This window comes from Motacilla alba, chromosome 3, assembly GCF_015832195.1.
Source record: "Motacilla alba alba isolate MOTALB_02 chromosome 3, Motacilla_alba_V1.0_pri, whole genome shotgun sequence".
Lineage (NCBI taxonomy): Eukaryota > Metazoa > Chordata > Aves > Passeriformes > Motacillidae > Motacilla > Motacilla alba.
This window is the reverse complement of record NC_052018.1, coordinates 80376296-80394114: the sequence shown is the minus strand read 5'-3', so window position 1 is coordinate 80394114 and position 17819 is coordinate 80376296. Positions and strand designations below refer to the sequence as shown.

The following is a 17819-nucleotide window of genomic DNA, read 5'->3' as shown; positions in this document are numbered from 1 at the left end:
TTTGTTAATTCATGGATTGTGCTCTTGGGGTGCAAATATTGTCAATCTTTTTTGTTCACAGCAGCAAAGCAGGCATTTATTCAACGTACTCACTTGTTTTTTTAAACTTAGTAAGTAAAGGTGATTGTTCAAAGATTGTTAATCTGTACCAGGTTTGGGTAACAAGACTATAGAAGGATACAATGAGCACTCTTCTGATTTAAAGTTTGGTTGGGAATATAGTCACTGCTTTTTCCTCTGGCTAAATGATTTACAAGTGACAGATAGCTGAAGTCCTTTCATTAATGCTCATTGCTTAGAGGTGAGAGGTGTAGGCTTTCTCCCTAAATCCACTTACTGTGTAGGTAGAGGGATGCAGAAGAAACAAGTCTGTTGTGCTTTGTCCATGGGTACATTTTCAACCCTTTCTAGTGGTTTCCATGGGATTGGAGTGTGTGGAGTGTGTCAGATTTTAACCTTGCTTTATAATTTAACATCCATGCATATTTGCTAGCTGTCATTAAATCTGGCTTTGCATCTTTTAATGAGCTAAATAGCCTCATGAGAAACACAGTATGTTTCTCATGTTATGCCTTTTTTTTTTTTTTTTTTTTAGTTTAGGGTCTCTATTATTCAAACTGAAGAGATACTAAGAAAATTACTTTTGATTGCTAATGATACAGAAAGTTCTATCTACTGTATGTGCCAGCCACTAAATGGTATAAATTAGTTCTTAAAAGTGTGTTAGCTTGTCTCAAATATTCACAGCCTGAAGAGACCCTATCCCATCTTTTTCTTGAAATTATTTTAAAAGTATTTATGTTTTATTTAAAATTCCTATTAAGAGTTTTTCCTATGATTTTTCCCCAGGATTTAGTGATTCAATAGGAAAATTGTTTTATATTGTTACTATTACTTAAAGTTTGATTTCAAACACACACCAAAAAAATCACTTGAATGTTTCTTTTTACCCCATTTCTTCTCCCTGGTGTAGAGTGAAGGGAGTACAGAAATTTTCTTATATCCATGTCAGTCTGACAGAAGGCACAGATGTTGTTCATGTGTACAGATCAGCAAGGACAAGTGAGGTTGTGAGGATGTAGCAGCACCTCTGCAACCTCTGCATTGCTCCTACTGTGGAATAAACAATCATGGAAAGAATTAGCAGAGAATAACTGAGACGTAAAATAACCCCTCACATTAGCCTACCCTGAAGGTTTTGTGTCTGCAGTGAAAATGTGAGGGTAACTACAAGCAGTTCATAGTCGTGCAGTCAGTGTCATTACAAATGAAGCAAGAATGTTTCCATTTGTTTCATTTGAACTGCTCCATGAAGGACAGCTTTGGCTGTGGGGCCTTCTCACAGGTGAGCTTATTTTGCTTCAGCATGGAATGACTCCATGATCCCAGCAAGGACAGATACACAGGCTGCAGAAATGAAGCAATAGAATTATTTAGGTTTCTGAAGAGACTGAGAAACATAAAATTCCCCGTGTGTATTGTGGTCACTTTGACATGGTGAGCATTATTAAGTGTGTTTACCTCCTGACCCACTCATGATAAAAACCTGTCTCAGGTTTTCTCACATGCATTTGTATTGCTTTGTATAGCATCTTTTTTCACCTTTTCTGCTCTTATTTCCAGATGAAGTGTCTGGTGGCTCCTGTATTTTGCTGATCCTGCTGTGCATAGCAACTGTTTTCCTTAGTATTGGAGGAACTGCACTGTACTGCACCTTTGGTGACATGGAATCCCCTGTGTGTACTGATTTTGCAGCCAACATGGATTTCTATTATACACAGATACTGCAGCGTGTGGAAGAACTTAAACACTGGATAGCCTTCTCATAGCTGAAAGGAGTGGACACCGCACACTGAGAGCTCGCCAGTGGCTACTGGAGAGAGTAGAACAAAATTGTGATTTAAAGTTCTTCAACACTTGCCACCTGCAGGTGATGTGTATTTGATGATATACTTTCACATTTACTTAGAAATCAAGAATTTTAGTTTAGCAATCAGGTGGCAAAATGTTCACATCTGTTCACAACTGTAGCAGCGTGGTATGGGAGCATAAAAAGTTATTATCTTCATCTTTTTGAAAGTAGGCAAGTAGCTTTTCATCCACTTGAGCAAGTGAAGAAGAAGGAAGAAAATTAACTGTCTTCTCTATTCTCTCCCATTGCCACACATTGTGTAAGCAATCTCTGGAAGCTTAGTAAAAGGACAGCTTTAATTTACAGCTGTTTGTGCAAAGGTGTTGCCTCCAGCTATCATGCAATAAGTCTCTGTTTTATGGAAACATTATTTTTTTTTTTCTAAGTCTTAATGTTTTTATCCATTTTATTTCTCCTGGTGAGCCATGTAATTATTTGGGTGGAGTGAGAAGAGTGCACTGGCATTCACGGAGCCCTCATTTGGTAATTACCAGGCTGACCCTGTATCTTACAGCTTGCAGTGAATATCATGAATGGGGTAAATCTGCTGGCAGATTTCACTAAATTTCTTGGACCTTTACTCTCAGTATCATGTGAGTTGCTTTAGAAATGGAAGGTTAAAAAAGAAATCACTGGTTTCACTAAACACAGAAACAAAAAATGTTTACTAAATTGTTCATATTAAATAATCAAGTGGCTTTGGCTCATTTTAAAGCACCTGGTAGCAGGTGTGGGGCTAACTGGGTTTTCCTCCAGCTATGTCACTGACTTGGAGTAATCACTTTGTGCCTCAGTTTCTCCTCCATAAATGGGGAATAATGATCCTTGCCTTTGTCTATGAATATTTATTGGAATTAGGGCTCATGTCTGATTCATCCCAAATGAGTGCACAGGATCACAGAACTGTGTGGCTGCAGCCGCTGTCAATGAGAAAGGGTTACGTGCAGGGGGACTGATCCAACAGAAGAGGTTCAGAGGTTCACTGCAGATCCACAGCCTGTTACTATTCCAGGGCACTTGTTCCAGCCAATAAAGCACATTTGCATTTATTTGCCCTGCAGTTCTGAGACCTGAATTGTAAAATCTGGCCTTTATCAGCTTTACAAACAAATTTAGATCAGTACAAAGAGTCATTTGAAATGGGTATTTCTATCACTTGGTGCTCAGCCCTCCCTGTGTGGTGGTGAGAGAAGACAGTGAAGGTGAGAATTAGATACACAGGCCTTTGGGCCACGCTCTGCTCTGCTCGAGGTGTGGCAGCTGTTCTTGCACAGAGCCCAGTGGTGCAGCCCTGCTGACAGGGTGAGCGTGAAACAATTCCTTTACACCTCAGGAAACAGCATTTTTGAGGGGCCCACTTCACTCCACTCTGTGATTTCCTGCTTACTAACCTTGTATGATGCAGTGTGTTCAGGTTTAGGACATTACTTTGTGAAGTGCTATGAAGTGAAATCTTTGAGATACTGCTCAGAATTATAACATTAAAGATCATGCTTTCTGACATTTGCAAGCAAATTGTCCCTCTAGTGAGCTTGATTGTTCCTAATGCACTGTTACATTTAACGGGTTTTTAAAGTGAAAGTTAAAATCATGGTTTTTTCAAGAATAAACTGCATGTATGATTTCTCTTTTGGTTTTCACTGTGGAGGCTTAGTTTATTTATACCCTAGGGAGCCTCATGTGCAGCTTTATACTAAACTAGCAAATTTCAAATGCCCAAATTAATGAAAACTTTGCTTTTAGAATGAAACTTGAGAATAGTAGTTTGGGGGTTGGTTTTTTGTTTGTTGTCCTCAAGAGTATCATGATGGGCTACTCTAAAGGAGAAAGGGAAAGACACTTTTGTGTTTTAAAGTGTTACTGGCTGGTTCAGTTTATTTGAATTCTGGGTTTTTTTATTTATTTAGTTTTTCTTTTAAAGAGAAACTTAATTTTCTATTTTGGCAATTTACTCACAGAGTAATTAAAAAGCATGCTTTCAGTTAAGTATGTATTTATAGTGACTATGTAGTTAGAATATATTTTGAGTTTCTGTAACTTTGCATTGAGTGTTTCTGGATAATAAGTTTATTCCTAAAGAGACAACTGTTCATTTCAGCTTAAAAAAAAAAATAAATTAACTTTTTATGCACTTCATCACCAAAAAGGTCAAAAGGTATTTATAGATCTATTTATTCAAAAGCATACCAGACATGGATATCAAAGATCCACAACTTTTAGGTTCATTTCATTAAAACTATTTTAAACAAATATTTTATTTTGAACCATAAAGCAGTTTAAAGTCAAAGCAATTTTTAATAAGAATTTCAGTTTTGAATCAGTGATCCAAATCCAGGTGTTTTCTCTTTGTGCTGTATTCCTGGTGCAAAGACTCAGGAGTATCAGCAGAACTGCCTACAAGATGATGAGGAGGTTGGGCAGCACATCACCAACACATAGCCACTGAAAAGTGAGCAGCCAGACGTTCTGTGTAACTCAGACACCCTTCCCTTGTGACTTGGAGCACATCTTCAGCCTTGCCCAGCTGTGCCAAGGTAGCAGCCCTGCAAAGTCTCCCAGGATTTGAGGGAGCAGAGCGGGCACATGTGCACAGGCTGTCCGGCTCCTGATCTGAGCTGCTCACTCCTCAGTTGCATCCAAGGGTTCAAATCTGGATCCAGCTTCTGTTGGCATTCCTTTATGAAAAGCTGATGGTGCAAATTCTTGCTTCGTGTGACAATTCTGTCGGTGCAAATGGTCTGTAGTATTATCAAACTTGCAGCTGTCAACAGAACAAATTTTGCTTTGCATTGGCACTCCAAAGAGTGTGCAGGCAGGCCTGACGCTGGCCTTCCTATGTGTTCTGTTCTCTTTGGAATACTGGTGACATTGCTCCCAGCTGGGTCACCTGAGCAGTTAGGATCTTACAGACAGATAAATCAAAGAAAAAGATATCGTGGATTTGAACAGTTACTCGTCTGAGTGTTTGAGGTAAAATAATACCAAGCAACAGCTGAGATTGTTTCAGGAGGAAGAAAGCAGTGGGAAAAGGCTTCCCTTTCACACACACGCTTGGTGCATTTTAAAGCCTTTCGTATATAACTTTTTATTCATTGTTTCCTTCCCTGCCACTGTCTTTATGGCTGTTCTGCTTGGCAATAGAGGGACCATACTGTGCTGAGTTGAAAACATTTGTAATTGGTAGAAAAATTCAGGAAATTGTTCCATACTTGACAGTAGTTTAAAAAACTTTTCATAAAATATGACTGGATTTCAGGCTGCTAGTGTACTTCAGAGAAGTTGTGCCACTTAATCATCTGCAGCACTCGGCTAGAAACCCCCACCTTCCTGTTTATTCTTTAAGCATAATTATTTCAAAGAGATTCTTGTGATAAAGAAAAAGCCAACAAGGTTTTTTATGTAGATTCAGCATTATGCTGACAAAAGATCTGACCACATAATTAACACCCTCACCCCAAGCAGCCTAGACTAGACCAAGAAAGGCACTGTGCTGTAGTGTAGCCACACGAGACTACAGGCTTCTTCTCAAGACAACATCAGGAAGCAAACATTCCACAACCCAGGTATGCCAGCAGAAGTTTGTGATCTAGACACAGGCTGTGTTTTAATTTTTTTTTTTCATTATCCTTGGTTTCATACCTGGAAAATGCATAGTAGCCCTGGTGACCAGCAGTAGGAAGTATTGTAACAAAAAGGGAATCTCTGGTTCAGGGTTCTTGGTAGTAAAGGGCAAGTTTGAGCTATCAAGTAAACAGAGTACACTGGAAGTCCAGATTCTTGTGTGACTGGGTACTGTTCCACTCAATAACCTAAAGGGATGACCCTCCCGAGGAAACATGTTTGCCTACTTTGTACTGTCTTTGAAAGTCACCCAAGCTTGTAATTCACATACTGTAGCAAAAAAAAAAAAAAATAAATAAAAACTGTCCCAAAGAAAATACATGAACCTTTTTGGATATTGTGATTTCTAAATGTCTGAAAAGACTGAGATTTTCTGTGAAATTCAAGTAAATGAACAGTACCTCCAATAAGAATTTCATTATTAAGCCCAAAACAGGATGGAAAGTGAGGATAAAATGTGTAAGGTTTGGTCTGGTTTTTGGTGTACTTTTCCTGGGTGTCTTTGTTTCAATAATTTAACAAAAACCCAGTTTCCTCACAGAGCCTGGTGCTGCCAGACAGGTGGGTTTCAGGTGCTAAAATGTTGCTTTACTGTATCATTGTGAAAGCAAATGGACAGATGGCTAGTTCCAGAATTCCTAGTAATTGGTGGGTGGCCTGGATAATGGTCAAAAGGCATTCTGCTCTCTGAACTCAAATAAATAAATAAAACCACAAACACTTGCAAGTTCCAGCCTATTAGCCTCTGGTCTGAATAGGGGTATATCAATGCTACATTTTGCAACACTTTCCCCCCTGATTTTATTCCTTCTGTCTCCTTTCCACTTTACCGCTTCTTTCCCAGGATGAAATATCATTCACAGGACCATAAGGCAATTGAGTTAGGAAGGGTCCTCAGAAAGTCCTCTAGTCCAACCTTCTGCTCAAGGCAAGGTCAACTGAGATCAGACCAAATTGCTCAGGACTTTATCCGGTTGGGTCTTGAAACCCTCCAAGGATGAAGCCTGTGCATATCCCTGGGCATATTCCTCTGCCTGGCTGTGCTCAGGGTGAAAAGGTTTTTCTTTATACCCTGTATAATCTCTCTTACAATTTGTTGTCTCTCATGCTCCCGGTACTCACTGCTGTGAGGGTGTTTCTTAGTAACCTCCTCAGGAAAATCATCTCTTCTCCAGGCTATACACTATTTTCTACCGCTGTCCTTCGGATTCTTCTCACTTTCTTGTCCACAGTATCTTCTTTCCTGAAAGGGATCCAGAATTCTTCTATTAAAATAGGGATCCTGTATCCCTTTCCTCTTCCACCTCACACTCTGATATTCAATAGTAAGATGTAGAAATCAGCAATGAGGCCACAGGCAAAACTGAAATAGCAATTACAGCTACCCTTGCAGTAAAAACTCTTGATGACTCTCAGTGGCTCACCAGTGTATAGCAGTGATGGTAGAGCTTAGGCTGATTCTTGCACTACCTTTAAACAGCTGGTGTTTAAAGGACTGCATGCTGACGTCCACGTGTCTTAATGAAATATTTGAAATATTTTTCTCTAAAATAGCTACCCAGGGAAGCCTAAAATAGTTAACTATAAAGTCCTTCCTTAAAAATGAATTTTTTAGAATTTGGCTCCTTTAGAATTTAAGGCTCCTTTATATCCTTTGTGATTTGTATTACTTTGGGTTAAAAGTTGTGGTAATTCATGTTGTCGTAACATGAGCCTAGGGTTTACTGATTTCAGTAATGTCCAAATATTGTGGTCATCTCTTGAAGAAAATGATGGTGGGGAGTAGGTGCATGCTGTTTTACAGTTGCTCTGTGACAGCTGTTACTGAATTGATACCAGTGAATTTCAGCCAAAATCATCCACTTGGGTTCATCCGGATTTTTTTTTTTATTTTTTTAATATGGCAAACAGGCCAAAATAGAAAATATAGAGACAGCACTGAAGCACAGCCACAATTTCTAAGGTATGTCCAATACTAGACCAAAGTCCTCCATTAATCTAAAATTTTAAGCTGCTCTCCTTGAAAACAAGTTTGAATCCATCTTCACATGACATCAGATCCATCAGCTCTCTCCCTCTGCTTTTTGCCAAGGAGCTGTCTAGCAAAGTGTCATCTTTTAGCCAAGTTGGGCCCCTGGTGTAGCACTCATTTGTTAGGCTGCTGGGAAGTTTCCAGTAACACTTCTGTCAAGTGCCAGTTAATGATCGTGTCCCCTTTCATTGCCTGGCACTGAAAATGAGTTTAAGCCTCACTATTGTGCTTTCACAGACTGATCAACTTTAAAGCTGTTACCAAAAACAGTTTTCAGGGTGAGAGCTAAATGTTTTTCAGAAAGCACCATGTGCCAAGTACTGCAATGAGAAAACTTGACTGGTTTTGCCATAACATGTCCAGACTCCACAGTTGCTGTTTGCAATGCATGGCAGCAGTGCCCATGCTGTGTTTCCAGCAGTGTACCCCTTAAGCTGGCCAGGATCCATTCTGTTCTCCTGAGCCAGCAGCCTTGCATGAGAAAGGAGTGGTTGCAGCAGAAGTGATGAAAGCATACATGCGCTAGAAGTTGAGCAATGTGAGATGTTCCTTCCATGTAAACCTTACACCTAAAACTAGAAGTGGGTTTTTTCTTTTTTTTTTTTTTAAACTTTTATCTAGGAACTATTAAACAGTTTTCTTTCTTATCTTTTTATCAGAGAAATACAGCATTAAGCCAATTCCTCTGTTTCTTTTCCAGAAACAGGAATTAATGCTTTTTGCCAGAGAGAACATGCATCTTGCCACTTGATGCTGAGAATCTTCGTGCTTGTACAGCTTTTCTGCCAGAATTTCTAATGAAATGGATAGATTGTCTCTAAGGCTATCAGAGTAGCAATAACATTTTCACACTATTTTTCCTGAGCCAGCTGAATTCAGTGCACTATGGAAGGGACTTGCAGAAAAAAACAGGAGTGGAACATTTGAATCACTAAGGATCCACACAGTCAATTTCAGCAAGACAAAATGTCAGTATCTACCATCTTAGAAACCAGCAAGGTTGCTTCAAAAGACCTACCATAAATAATTGAAAAGAGTATGTTTAAAAAGAGTTCCAAAGCAAAAAAAAAAAAAAAAAAAAAAAAAAAATTCTGCGGTTTCTAGTGGCTTTTCAAAGATTTGAAGATTTATGTAGAAATTGATAAATAAGGGGGAAAAGCTTTTCAGTGCTACACAAAGGTAAAGATGAAGTATCTTATGGGCAAAAGGGTGCAGAAATAATGTAGCAAAGACCTTAGATCAGCTATGGTAATTTTTTACTGGAAAGAATAAAACATATTTCTGATAATGGTATCTATCAGTGATGGAGTTTTTTCATTAGATTTTACAGAAACAGAAAAAAGACGCACAATAGTTTAATGACATCAGGGAGGAAAAGGGACTAAGGATTAAAATATTGTTAAATTTCTTGTAGATTCCTTAGGAGCAAGTGATTTGTACAAGGTCATGTAGCAGGAAGAAGAAGAGCAAGATCAGAGCTTACAAATCCTATTTTACCATCTTTTGTCTGTTTCCAGTTCTCACTAGGACAACACAGATTAGGGAAGATAAATGAGTACCCTTTTGTTCATAGTCTCTTTGACTTTACACAGCTTTGAAGACTCTTTAAAGATATTTTCATATTCTTATCAATTTTGTGATGATCTTAAGGAATCAATTTTATTCAAGGGATGAATTTCCTTTCTAGTAGGCAGGACAAACTGCAAATGCCCTTTTAGCATATTTTTAGTACTTGATATCATCATAGCCATGGTAGCTGGTTGCTATTTACATGTATTAAAACAAATGGAATCAACAGACCACAAACTTGTGGGAACACAAAGTATAATGGCAGTTTCTATCATCAGAAAATGAGGCTCAGGCTGTCTGCAGTTACTCTGTGTTTCACCATCTAACTCATGCTCTGTTAAGTACCAGGAAAATAACAATTCTCAGCAGAAGGGGCCCTGCTGAGAATCCTAATCAAGGCACAATCTCACAGCTCTGCTGGGCTTCACACAATACCTATGGCTGTGCCAAGAGGGAGGAAACAAAGTGATGTGGAAAGAAGCCGCAGTCACCAGATTCTGCCTCCCGGCAGAAATGAAGTTCTTGTGAGGCACAGAAATGTTTTGACCGTAGAGTGGATGTTGTCATCACTGTCTGCAAATGTGAAAGATGAAAATCATTTCAAATGTTCTTGGCATCCCTAAAAAATGACTTTAATAACCCTATTTTCATTTCAATTTTTGTGTTACTGAAAGCTTTCCCTTGGTTGAAGGCAAAGAAAATTATGCAATGTTTTTTGAGGGGTTTTTTTGATGTGTACTGTCTCTTGTATTTTTCTATAAATAGGGAATTACTTTTCTGAGTCAATTCACTGGGTAATAGCCTATGATTTACCTACAAAGGCAAAGTAGATGGCCATTAGCAATAAATGACTCATGTATTATAAAACAGCCCCATTAAAAGGAACCATCCCTATCAAGCCATGCAGTAGGATGATGAAACAATATTTTCAGTGAATTAGCTGAATTTTGCAATGTGTAGCAAGCCTTGCACAGCCCACCCACACTGCCAGCTCAGTCTGGCACTTGGGTGCAATTTGTGCTGGGATCTTTCAGGGCTGAAATTTCTCAGTACAGAGCAGCCAAGGAGGCGAGTATTCTTCGTTTGCTCCTTTCACCACAGGAATGCCAAGGTCTCTCAAAGCTTAACAGCCAAGAGTTGTCTTTAAAGACACCTGCAATTTCAGCAATGAAACCCCAAAACTGTGACTCAAATGTTCTGCTCCCAGGAGATCAAGCAGTCTCCTTTAGGACTGAGCCTGAAATTGTTTTGCCTACAGTCCAGCATAGGAGAGACTGCACAGCTGTCCTGTGGTACTAAACTTGCTGATATTCATTAAGTAGATATTTATAATATGAGGGATTGAGGACTTTAGGATCCCTGAAGTTTCATGGAAACCCTAAAAAGACTTGTAGAAAGTTTGGAGTGGAAGCAGTGCTGCTGAGACTGCTTCATGATTTCACTATCACTGAAATATGAACAAGGTTCTTAAGGTAAAAAGGCTGCACTCTGTGGCACTTACATCACAGAGCACTTAGCATCACAGTCATGAATTTAAATATGGTTTAACAGGTCACACTAGATCAGAGACAGGGCAAATTTAATTTTATTTTCTGGCTATTGTTCTGAACTGCACTGTTAAATAGAAAACTACTTTCTAGGTTTTGGGGGGTTTTCTGGTGGTGGTGGTGGTGGTGGGTTTTTTTCCTAGTCCTTATATTTTTTTCCATTTTATTTTCCTCAAATCTTCATCCCTGCCTCTAGACAAAATCCTTGTTAACTAATTAGCTCAATAATTTTTATTATTTATATGGCTAGAGAAGGAAATAGCTGTGGCTGAAAAAGGCTGATGTGACACCATTTGAAGTAGTTGGGAAGAAGAACTGATGAAGTGATAAGAACACAAACCTGGAACTTGGGAGGGTTTACTTTATTTTCTGCTCTTCCACAAATTTCCTAGGTGTTCTTAAGCACATCACTTAATTCTCCTGGGCTTCAGTACGCTGCGTGTGTAAGAGGGACAATTCTCTGAAGCTCCCTGTGGCAGTACTCATTCTAATGATCCTGAGAGTGGGTGGAATCATGGTAATTTCAGAAGTAACACATTTTGTGCAACATCAGTAACTTGCTAGTCACGCTTTGACTGAGATGGCTACCCTTCATTGTCACAACTGCAATGAACCCTGCACCTGAGGAAAGAAGGGAAGAAAATTCTTCTTGTTATTCACTTTCTTTTTTGTTTTCTCCGAATATGAAAGCTGTTTCAGAGAGGCTGTAGGAAAGAAGTATGGAAAAATAGGGAGACACACTTTAATATTTCTGTCAGCTATTGTGCTATGTCACCAGGTGAATAAATTGCATTCAGTTTGGGGGGTTTTTTTGGGTGTTTTTTTTTTTTTTTTTTGTGAGTTGTTTTAGCATCATAATGACTATACTGTGACATTTTACAGCTATTTCAAGATACCTGCAGAAAATAAAAACCTGTAGAAATAAGCACTGCTTTTGCCTCCCTGCATTTCCCTGTGGGAGTGAGGGGTAAAACCTGATGGATTTCAGTCTCTGGTATCTGCAGTGCACAGACTTGTTGGTCCTTCCCACTTTATACCACCTGCAGAGGAGCAGAGCTTTTAATGGGCTCAGTGTTGCTGGTGGCCTCTGCAAAGGGTGGGGAAAGGAGAGGGGGAGTTGGCAGAAATAAACTGTGGAAAATACATCCAGGTATTTTAAAGTGTCAATGCCAAAAGCTTTGAAAGAGAATGTGGAAGGCTGTCCCCTATCCTTTTCACATTTACACCAATTAAGCTTTTTGCTACCTGTGACTCACTGTAGTGACAGCATTCATTGGGATTTAGTGATTTAGATATATTTAGTGATTTAGATTCTCAAGTTCACTGAGAAATTTCCCATCATAAGCTATTCACTGGAAATCTTGAAAATAATGTGGGAGGCTGATACAAAGGAAGAAATGAGCCAAATTAGGTTATACCTTCCAGTTCAAACACAACCTAGAAATTCTCTAGTGCAGCTGCCTCCAGAAGCAACCTTCTGTCACAGGTATTAGCTGAGGAAACTGCCCTTGATGGCAGAGAAATTCGGGCATCTTGTTGGTTCTGTGGGGATTTTTCCCCTTTTTTAAGTCACTTTCTTGTAGGTTTTTGTGCAGAAGGTAGAGGATTTGCCCATATTCTTCCAAATATGTACCCAGGTGGTAGCAGAGAAGAGTGATGATATCATAATCTCTTACTGAAATAGAAAAAGATTATGGTCACAGCAGGTACCACCCATTTTTTTGTGCTATTGTTACATTTCTGTGGACCCATTTTTCAGACACATGTATATCCTATTCTTTTCAGTTGATGCTGGGACTACTAAATACAGAGAAGCCACCATTTAATGCTGTCAACCCCTATGTCACACAGGAAAACCAGAAATGGATGTTAGATAAATAATCCTATCAGCCCCCATTAAAATTCATTGTTAGATCTCTGTGAGCTGAAGTACTTGGCACATCTCACTGAGGTGCTGCTTTTCAGCACCCCATGATTTCCAGGGCACGTTTGAGTAAATGGTAAAAAAACCTTTAGGAGGGGGAGGGAAAGGGCAGTTCATGTAATTAGATTAAAATAGATGGTATGAATGGAATTTTCCTTGTGATGAACTACTCATTGCCAATCTATTCAAACTGGAGAGAGACAGAGGAGCAAGGGATATAACTGTATTGTCCTTTCTTCAGTTTTTTTCTTATTTCTCATTGTTTCTTGACCTCAAATATCTCATTCTCCAAAACAAAATTCAGACTCCTGATGCTGCTGCTGCTTCTGTTACTGTGAGGAGCGCTGCTTTCTTAAAGTAAATTACTGATAGAGTATGCTGGACATGTCACCAGCAACACATATTATCATAAGATATTTGCTTCCTTCTGAGTTTTCCTCTTTTGGAAGAACAATCTCATTTAGGTGTACTGCAAATTTCAAGTGTAACTACCTTTGAATTTCAAATTCACTTCAAACCAGCACATGAGCCATGCACGGTCTCTGTACTTGGCCGAGCTTGCACTAGTTTAATGGGCATTGTCGAACAGCCTTCTCTCAAATTATGTAAAATGGTTGGCAGAGATCGAGTCTTCTGTCTTTTTAAGGCATCAATACTTAAATATTTAAATACTTCAATATTTACAAGAAAGCCTTCAAACACTGTAGTTAAATGAGTGCTAATCCATCACTTCAAGTGAATAGTTCCATAAGCAGAACCTGATGTGGAGGAGGCGTGTTAACTAAGACCTGAAACCACTCATTGAGTAAGGAAGGCAAAAAGAATACTGAGCAGCTTCCCAGTGATTACATGAGCAGGAATCCTTGAAACAACAGGATATGCTCATGTAATTAAAGACAGCATCATAACACATAGGGACCAAAAGCCCAAACCACAAAGTTCAAGCAGTCTTATTTCTGGGATCAGAGGCATTGGCTTTACAATCTTAATAGACAGTGCTCTTTAGAGAAGCAGCAACAGAGCTGCATTGCTTTAAAATATTCAGCTCAATCAAAAGCAGAACACTTCTGAGTGTTAGGCTATTTTCTTCCAAAACAAAATCACAGCGAAATGGAAAAAGCCATCTGATAGCCCTGCAGCGTCATCTCTAGCTAGAGCAAAGCCAGATTTTTATATGCTCACAACCACTCTTACACAGATATTCTGGTGTAGATTTGTCACTGACCTTTCAATCTTTGAGACAAGTATTTTATTGCTATTATAATTAGTGTTTAAAGCTCATTATGTGTCAGACTGCCTGGCAGTGCACAGGTCCTGCTTCACTTCTGGTGTAGTCCTGCATCTCCCCAGACAAGAGCCACAGGGAACACAGTCAGACCTTGCTCTGCCCTGTTCCACCTCCCCAGAACGTGGTACTGCCCCACAGAGAAGAGCAGTGCAAGAGCAGCCCAGCTCCCCAGGCTCCAGCAGCACGTCTGCCCCAGACTTTGCTGCACCATGGCTGGGGTGCCAGAGTGCACCCTCAATTTCCCTCTCACCACTGCAGTGAGCCCCACAGAGAAATTCGACTTCAAATACATTTGACACGTACCTAAAACTAGTAAAATGCTTTGAGACACTCTTGACTTTTTTTTTGTTTTAATGCTAAAGAAGAGAAAAATATCTCATGGTTCTGATTTGACACTGTGATTTAATTTCAAGCTGTTAATCTCATATTTTTTTCAATAAATGACATACCGAAAGAACCCCAGCCAGCTGCTATCACTTTTCTGTTGTTTCTATATGTTACTATCCTGGTATAAATTTTATTTCTTTGGTAACACTTCACTTTATAAGGGGGAAAGCAGTATGACACTGCCTAATTTCCTTTCATGACACTGACATCTTGAAATTACTGAGGTTTTCCTTCCAGATTAACAAAAGAGGCTGGAAATCTATTTTAATGGCAGGTTTTTATTTTCCTGCAATTAATCTTTTTCATGCTGGCTGGGTAATTTAATTTGTTGTTGACCTAGTTTCAGTTACGAAAAATTAGACTATTCATTATCACAAAAGCTTCATCCTTTGGGACTTTTAAAAAATGTATGCTATCAATTATTTTATGTTACAATATTTTTCTTATTGAGCCCCTTGTTTCGTACGGAAACAGTTTCTTTGTAGCAGCCCTGACGATGATTCCTTTTTAACAGTGAGGTGTAATTACTGCCAGGAAGGGTGACACTGAAATTTAGTCATGAACTAGTATTTGACCAGCATGGCACGTGATGTAGTTGTCACGGACACCAGAGCTCCATTGCAGGGATGTCTCCCTCCAGCAATATCGAGGCAGAAGCAGCCACAGTAATTAGAGGTTTGATACCCACGTTGTGTAATCGGTTCTGCTACACTGCACAGAATAAGTGACCCTGTTAAAAAGTGGAAGGAGGCAGGAAAGCAGGTTAAAAAGCAGGTTAGCTGAGTGATTCTTGCCATCCCCTCCAGGTGATTGATTCTTCTTTGCTTGCTCTCACTTTGGTAGCCCTGGGAGGAGCTATCAGTTCTCCCAAAGCTTTTTGGCAATTTGTCTCACTTCTAACAGGTTTTGGGGAGGAGCTGGATCCAATTGACCTTGGACAAGAGGTTGCAGCTGTGAGTGTGATGGCTATGACTTTTTTGGTTCCACCTAGAATGGGAATTTGTTCCAGTTCCACCAATGAATGACTCATTTCCTGGACATGTAAGTCAACATAAATCTCTGGTGTCCGTAAGGAAAATGCAGTTGTTAGTAATTATAACTTCCAGTGGAGTTAAGGTAAGTTCAGCTTCTTTTTTTTTTTTTTTTTAACTATGCTTTAGATTTGGATGCAGATCCAAGGTATTGCTGCTTGGCCAAGAGTTTGATGGAATTTTGGACAAATTCCCAAAGTGCCTCCAGTAGGTTTTTAAGGTGGCAGGATCAGCAGAGCAACATTCCTAAAGCTGCTCCATGATTAAAGCTGAAGTCTGTAACAACATGTTCACTATTAATGTTTCTGCTCTTCTCCCTTCTAAGTATGGATGTAGAAACAGTCCATGGAGACCTTTGTGCCCTCCATAGCCACCAGAGTCCTTTGCCCTTCTGTTCCCAGCTGCCACAGAGAATTATGTGGGTGAGGGAGAGATGCAGCTGCCTGTAATAGTGACGCTAGCTCAGCCTGGAGAAAGCAAAAGGGCCCAGGGGAATGGGAGGGAATAAAATGGAAAACATTACAGCCACAGTTTTTGGATTTGGATGAGACAGAAACTCCTTATAGGCCTTATTTGTAAGGTTTGTTTAGGGGAGTCCTCCATGCAGTCTAGAATCCTCACCTGATGCTGGGCGATTACACAGTATGTTAACTGAGATTTCAGACATTTTATGCAATCAGTTGCTTCTAGGAGACTGATAATCGGAGGTAAAGGCTTCCTCTGTAGGTTGTGTTTTCAAGCCTTTGTGTTGTATCCCAGGTCCAGCAGTGTTTTTGTGGTCTCAGCTAATTAGTGTGTATTCTTGCTAGAATCTGTATTTTTTAATTTAAAGACTCTTGTCCCTTGTGGCTATGGAGAGACAAATATTTTAAGAAGATTGAAGCCTTAGAAACTATAACTTAAATATAAAAAGCTTTAATTTCACCAGACTGTATTCAAATATTTCAGGGTCAATATTTTTTGTCGATCACAGTGTACACAGATACTACTTGTTTATACCCATAGACCAGTGTTAAATCAATCTCATATCCAGCAAAACAGATATTGCAAAGATTAAGAGGTTATTAAGATGTTTTGCAACCAACTCTAACCCCAAAGTCCTTGAAAGATTGTCCACCTGGAGGATGTGAGGAAGACAGATGCTGTGGATGAAGAAGGACTTCTTAGCTGTTTACACACAAGAAACTGTTCTTCCAATTTTTGAAAGACATCTGTGCAGAATCAAAATGAGTTCTTGGTGGCATGTTGTCTCGTCAAACTGAGGAGATGTCCTCTCCCTTCTTGTCTGTCAGTGAAATGCAGGTCATGTGAGGTCATGTGGTCTGTGTTCTGTCTGCACATTCGGCACTTTCTGATGCATCAGAGATAACGCAAAGAGGACATAAATTGGAAGAGAACACAAGTGGAGGATGGAGACAGAAGGATGAGCTCTGGGCACAGCTTGATGGCTTCCAAAAATTGGAAGGAAGGACAGAGGGAAATCTAGAGACAATCTTGTTCAAAGAAGAGGCCAGATACAACAGTGCCCCTCGTTGTGTTTAGTCTAGCTGTGTGTACATCCCCAGTCTTGCTTTTGGCAGAAATTATTATTTTCACTTTTCATCCCTTCACTCTTCTCCACAGCCCCTGCAAGAGAGAGAAAATAAGGAGTGTGTGGCCTGATGATCTGAGAGAAGAGATAATTGAGAATTCCCACAAAAAGAAAATTAGTCACAGTCTCTGGGAATGCTGATAAGCAGAAACCTCAAACCCAAACAAGCATCCAGATTTTTATTTCAAAACAAATGTTGACCTCTGTGCAGCAAGCACTTTGCAGGCTGCTGCTTCAAAAATAGAACCTTTTACACTCTTAGCCCTTCTTTGGGTTTTTCCCATCCCTCCTTGCCTACACCAAATGGAACCCCCCCGCTCCCTGCGGCCCGGCTCTGGAGGCAGGAGCAGAGCGGGGCGCTGCCACCTGCTGGTCCCGCCGGGATCCTCTCGGCTCACAGAACCGTGGAACATCCCGAGCTGGAAGGGACCCAAAAGGGCCATCGAGTCCAGCTCCTGGCCCTGCACAGGACACCCCAAGAGTCACACCATGTGCCTCAGAGCATTGTCCAAACACTTCTGTCAGGCTGGTGCTGTGACCACAGCCCTGGGGAGCTGTTCAGTGCCCAGGCACTCTCTGGGTGTAGAACCTTTTCCTGATATCCAGCCTAAAGCTCCCTGACACAACTCCTGGTCATTCTCTCAGGTCCTGTCACTGGGCACCACAGAGCAGAGATCAGGGCCTGCCCCATCTCTTCCCTTGACAAGGAAGGTGTAACTGCAGTGAGGTTTCCCCTCAGTCTCCCCCAGGCTGATCAGACCAAGTGACCTCAGCCACTCCTTTCATGGCTTCCCCTCTGGGCCCATCATCATCCTCATAGCCGTCCTTTAGATGCTCTCTAAAAACTTTATATCTTATATACCAGCACCCAGAACACAGTACTTTAGTATCCATAGCCTATAGTTATTCTTAAGTTA

General features: G+C 40.1%; 1 protein-coding gene across 3 annotated transcripts in view; it reads left to right on the top strand.

Moving 5' to 3' along the window:
* The window catches only part of CNST (consortin, connexin sorting protein), a 49435-nt gene extending 43184 nt beyond the window's left edge, over positions 1 to 6251 (top strand). For all 3 annotated transcript variants that reach the window (XM_038132699.1, XM_038132698.1, XM_038132700.1), the window contains one exon: positions 1624 to 6251. In XM_038132699.1, the coding sequence (XP_037988627.1) occupies positions 1624 to 1829 (206 nt within the window). In that variant the 3' untranslated portion in view covers positions 1830 to 6251. The remainder of the gene's footprint in view (positions 1 to 1623) is intronic.
* Positions 6252 to 17819: the final 11568 nt, after the last annotated feature.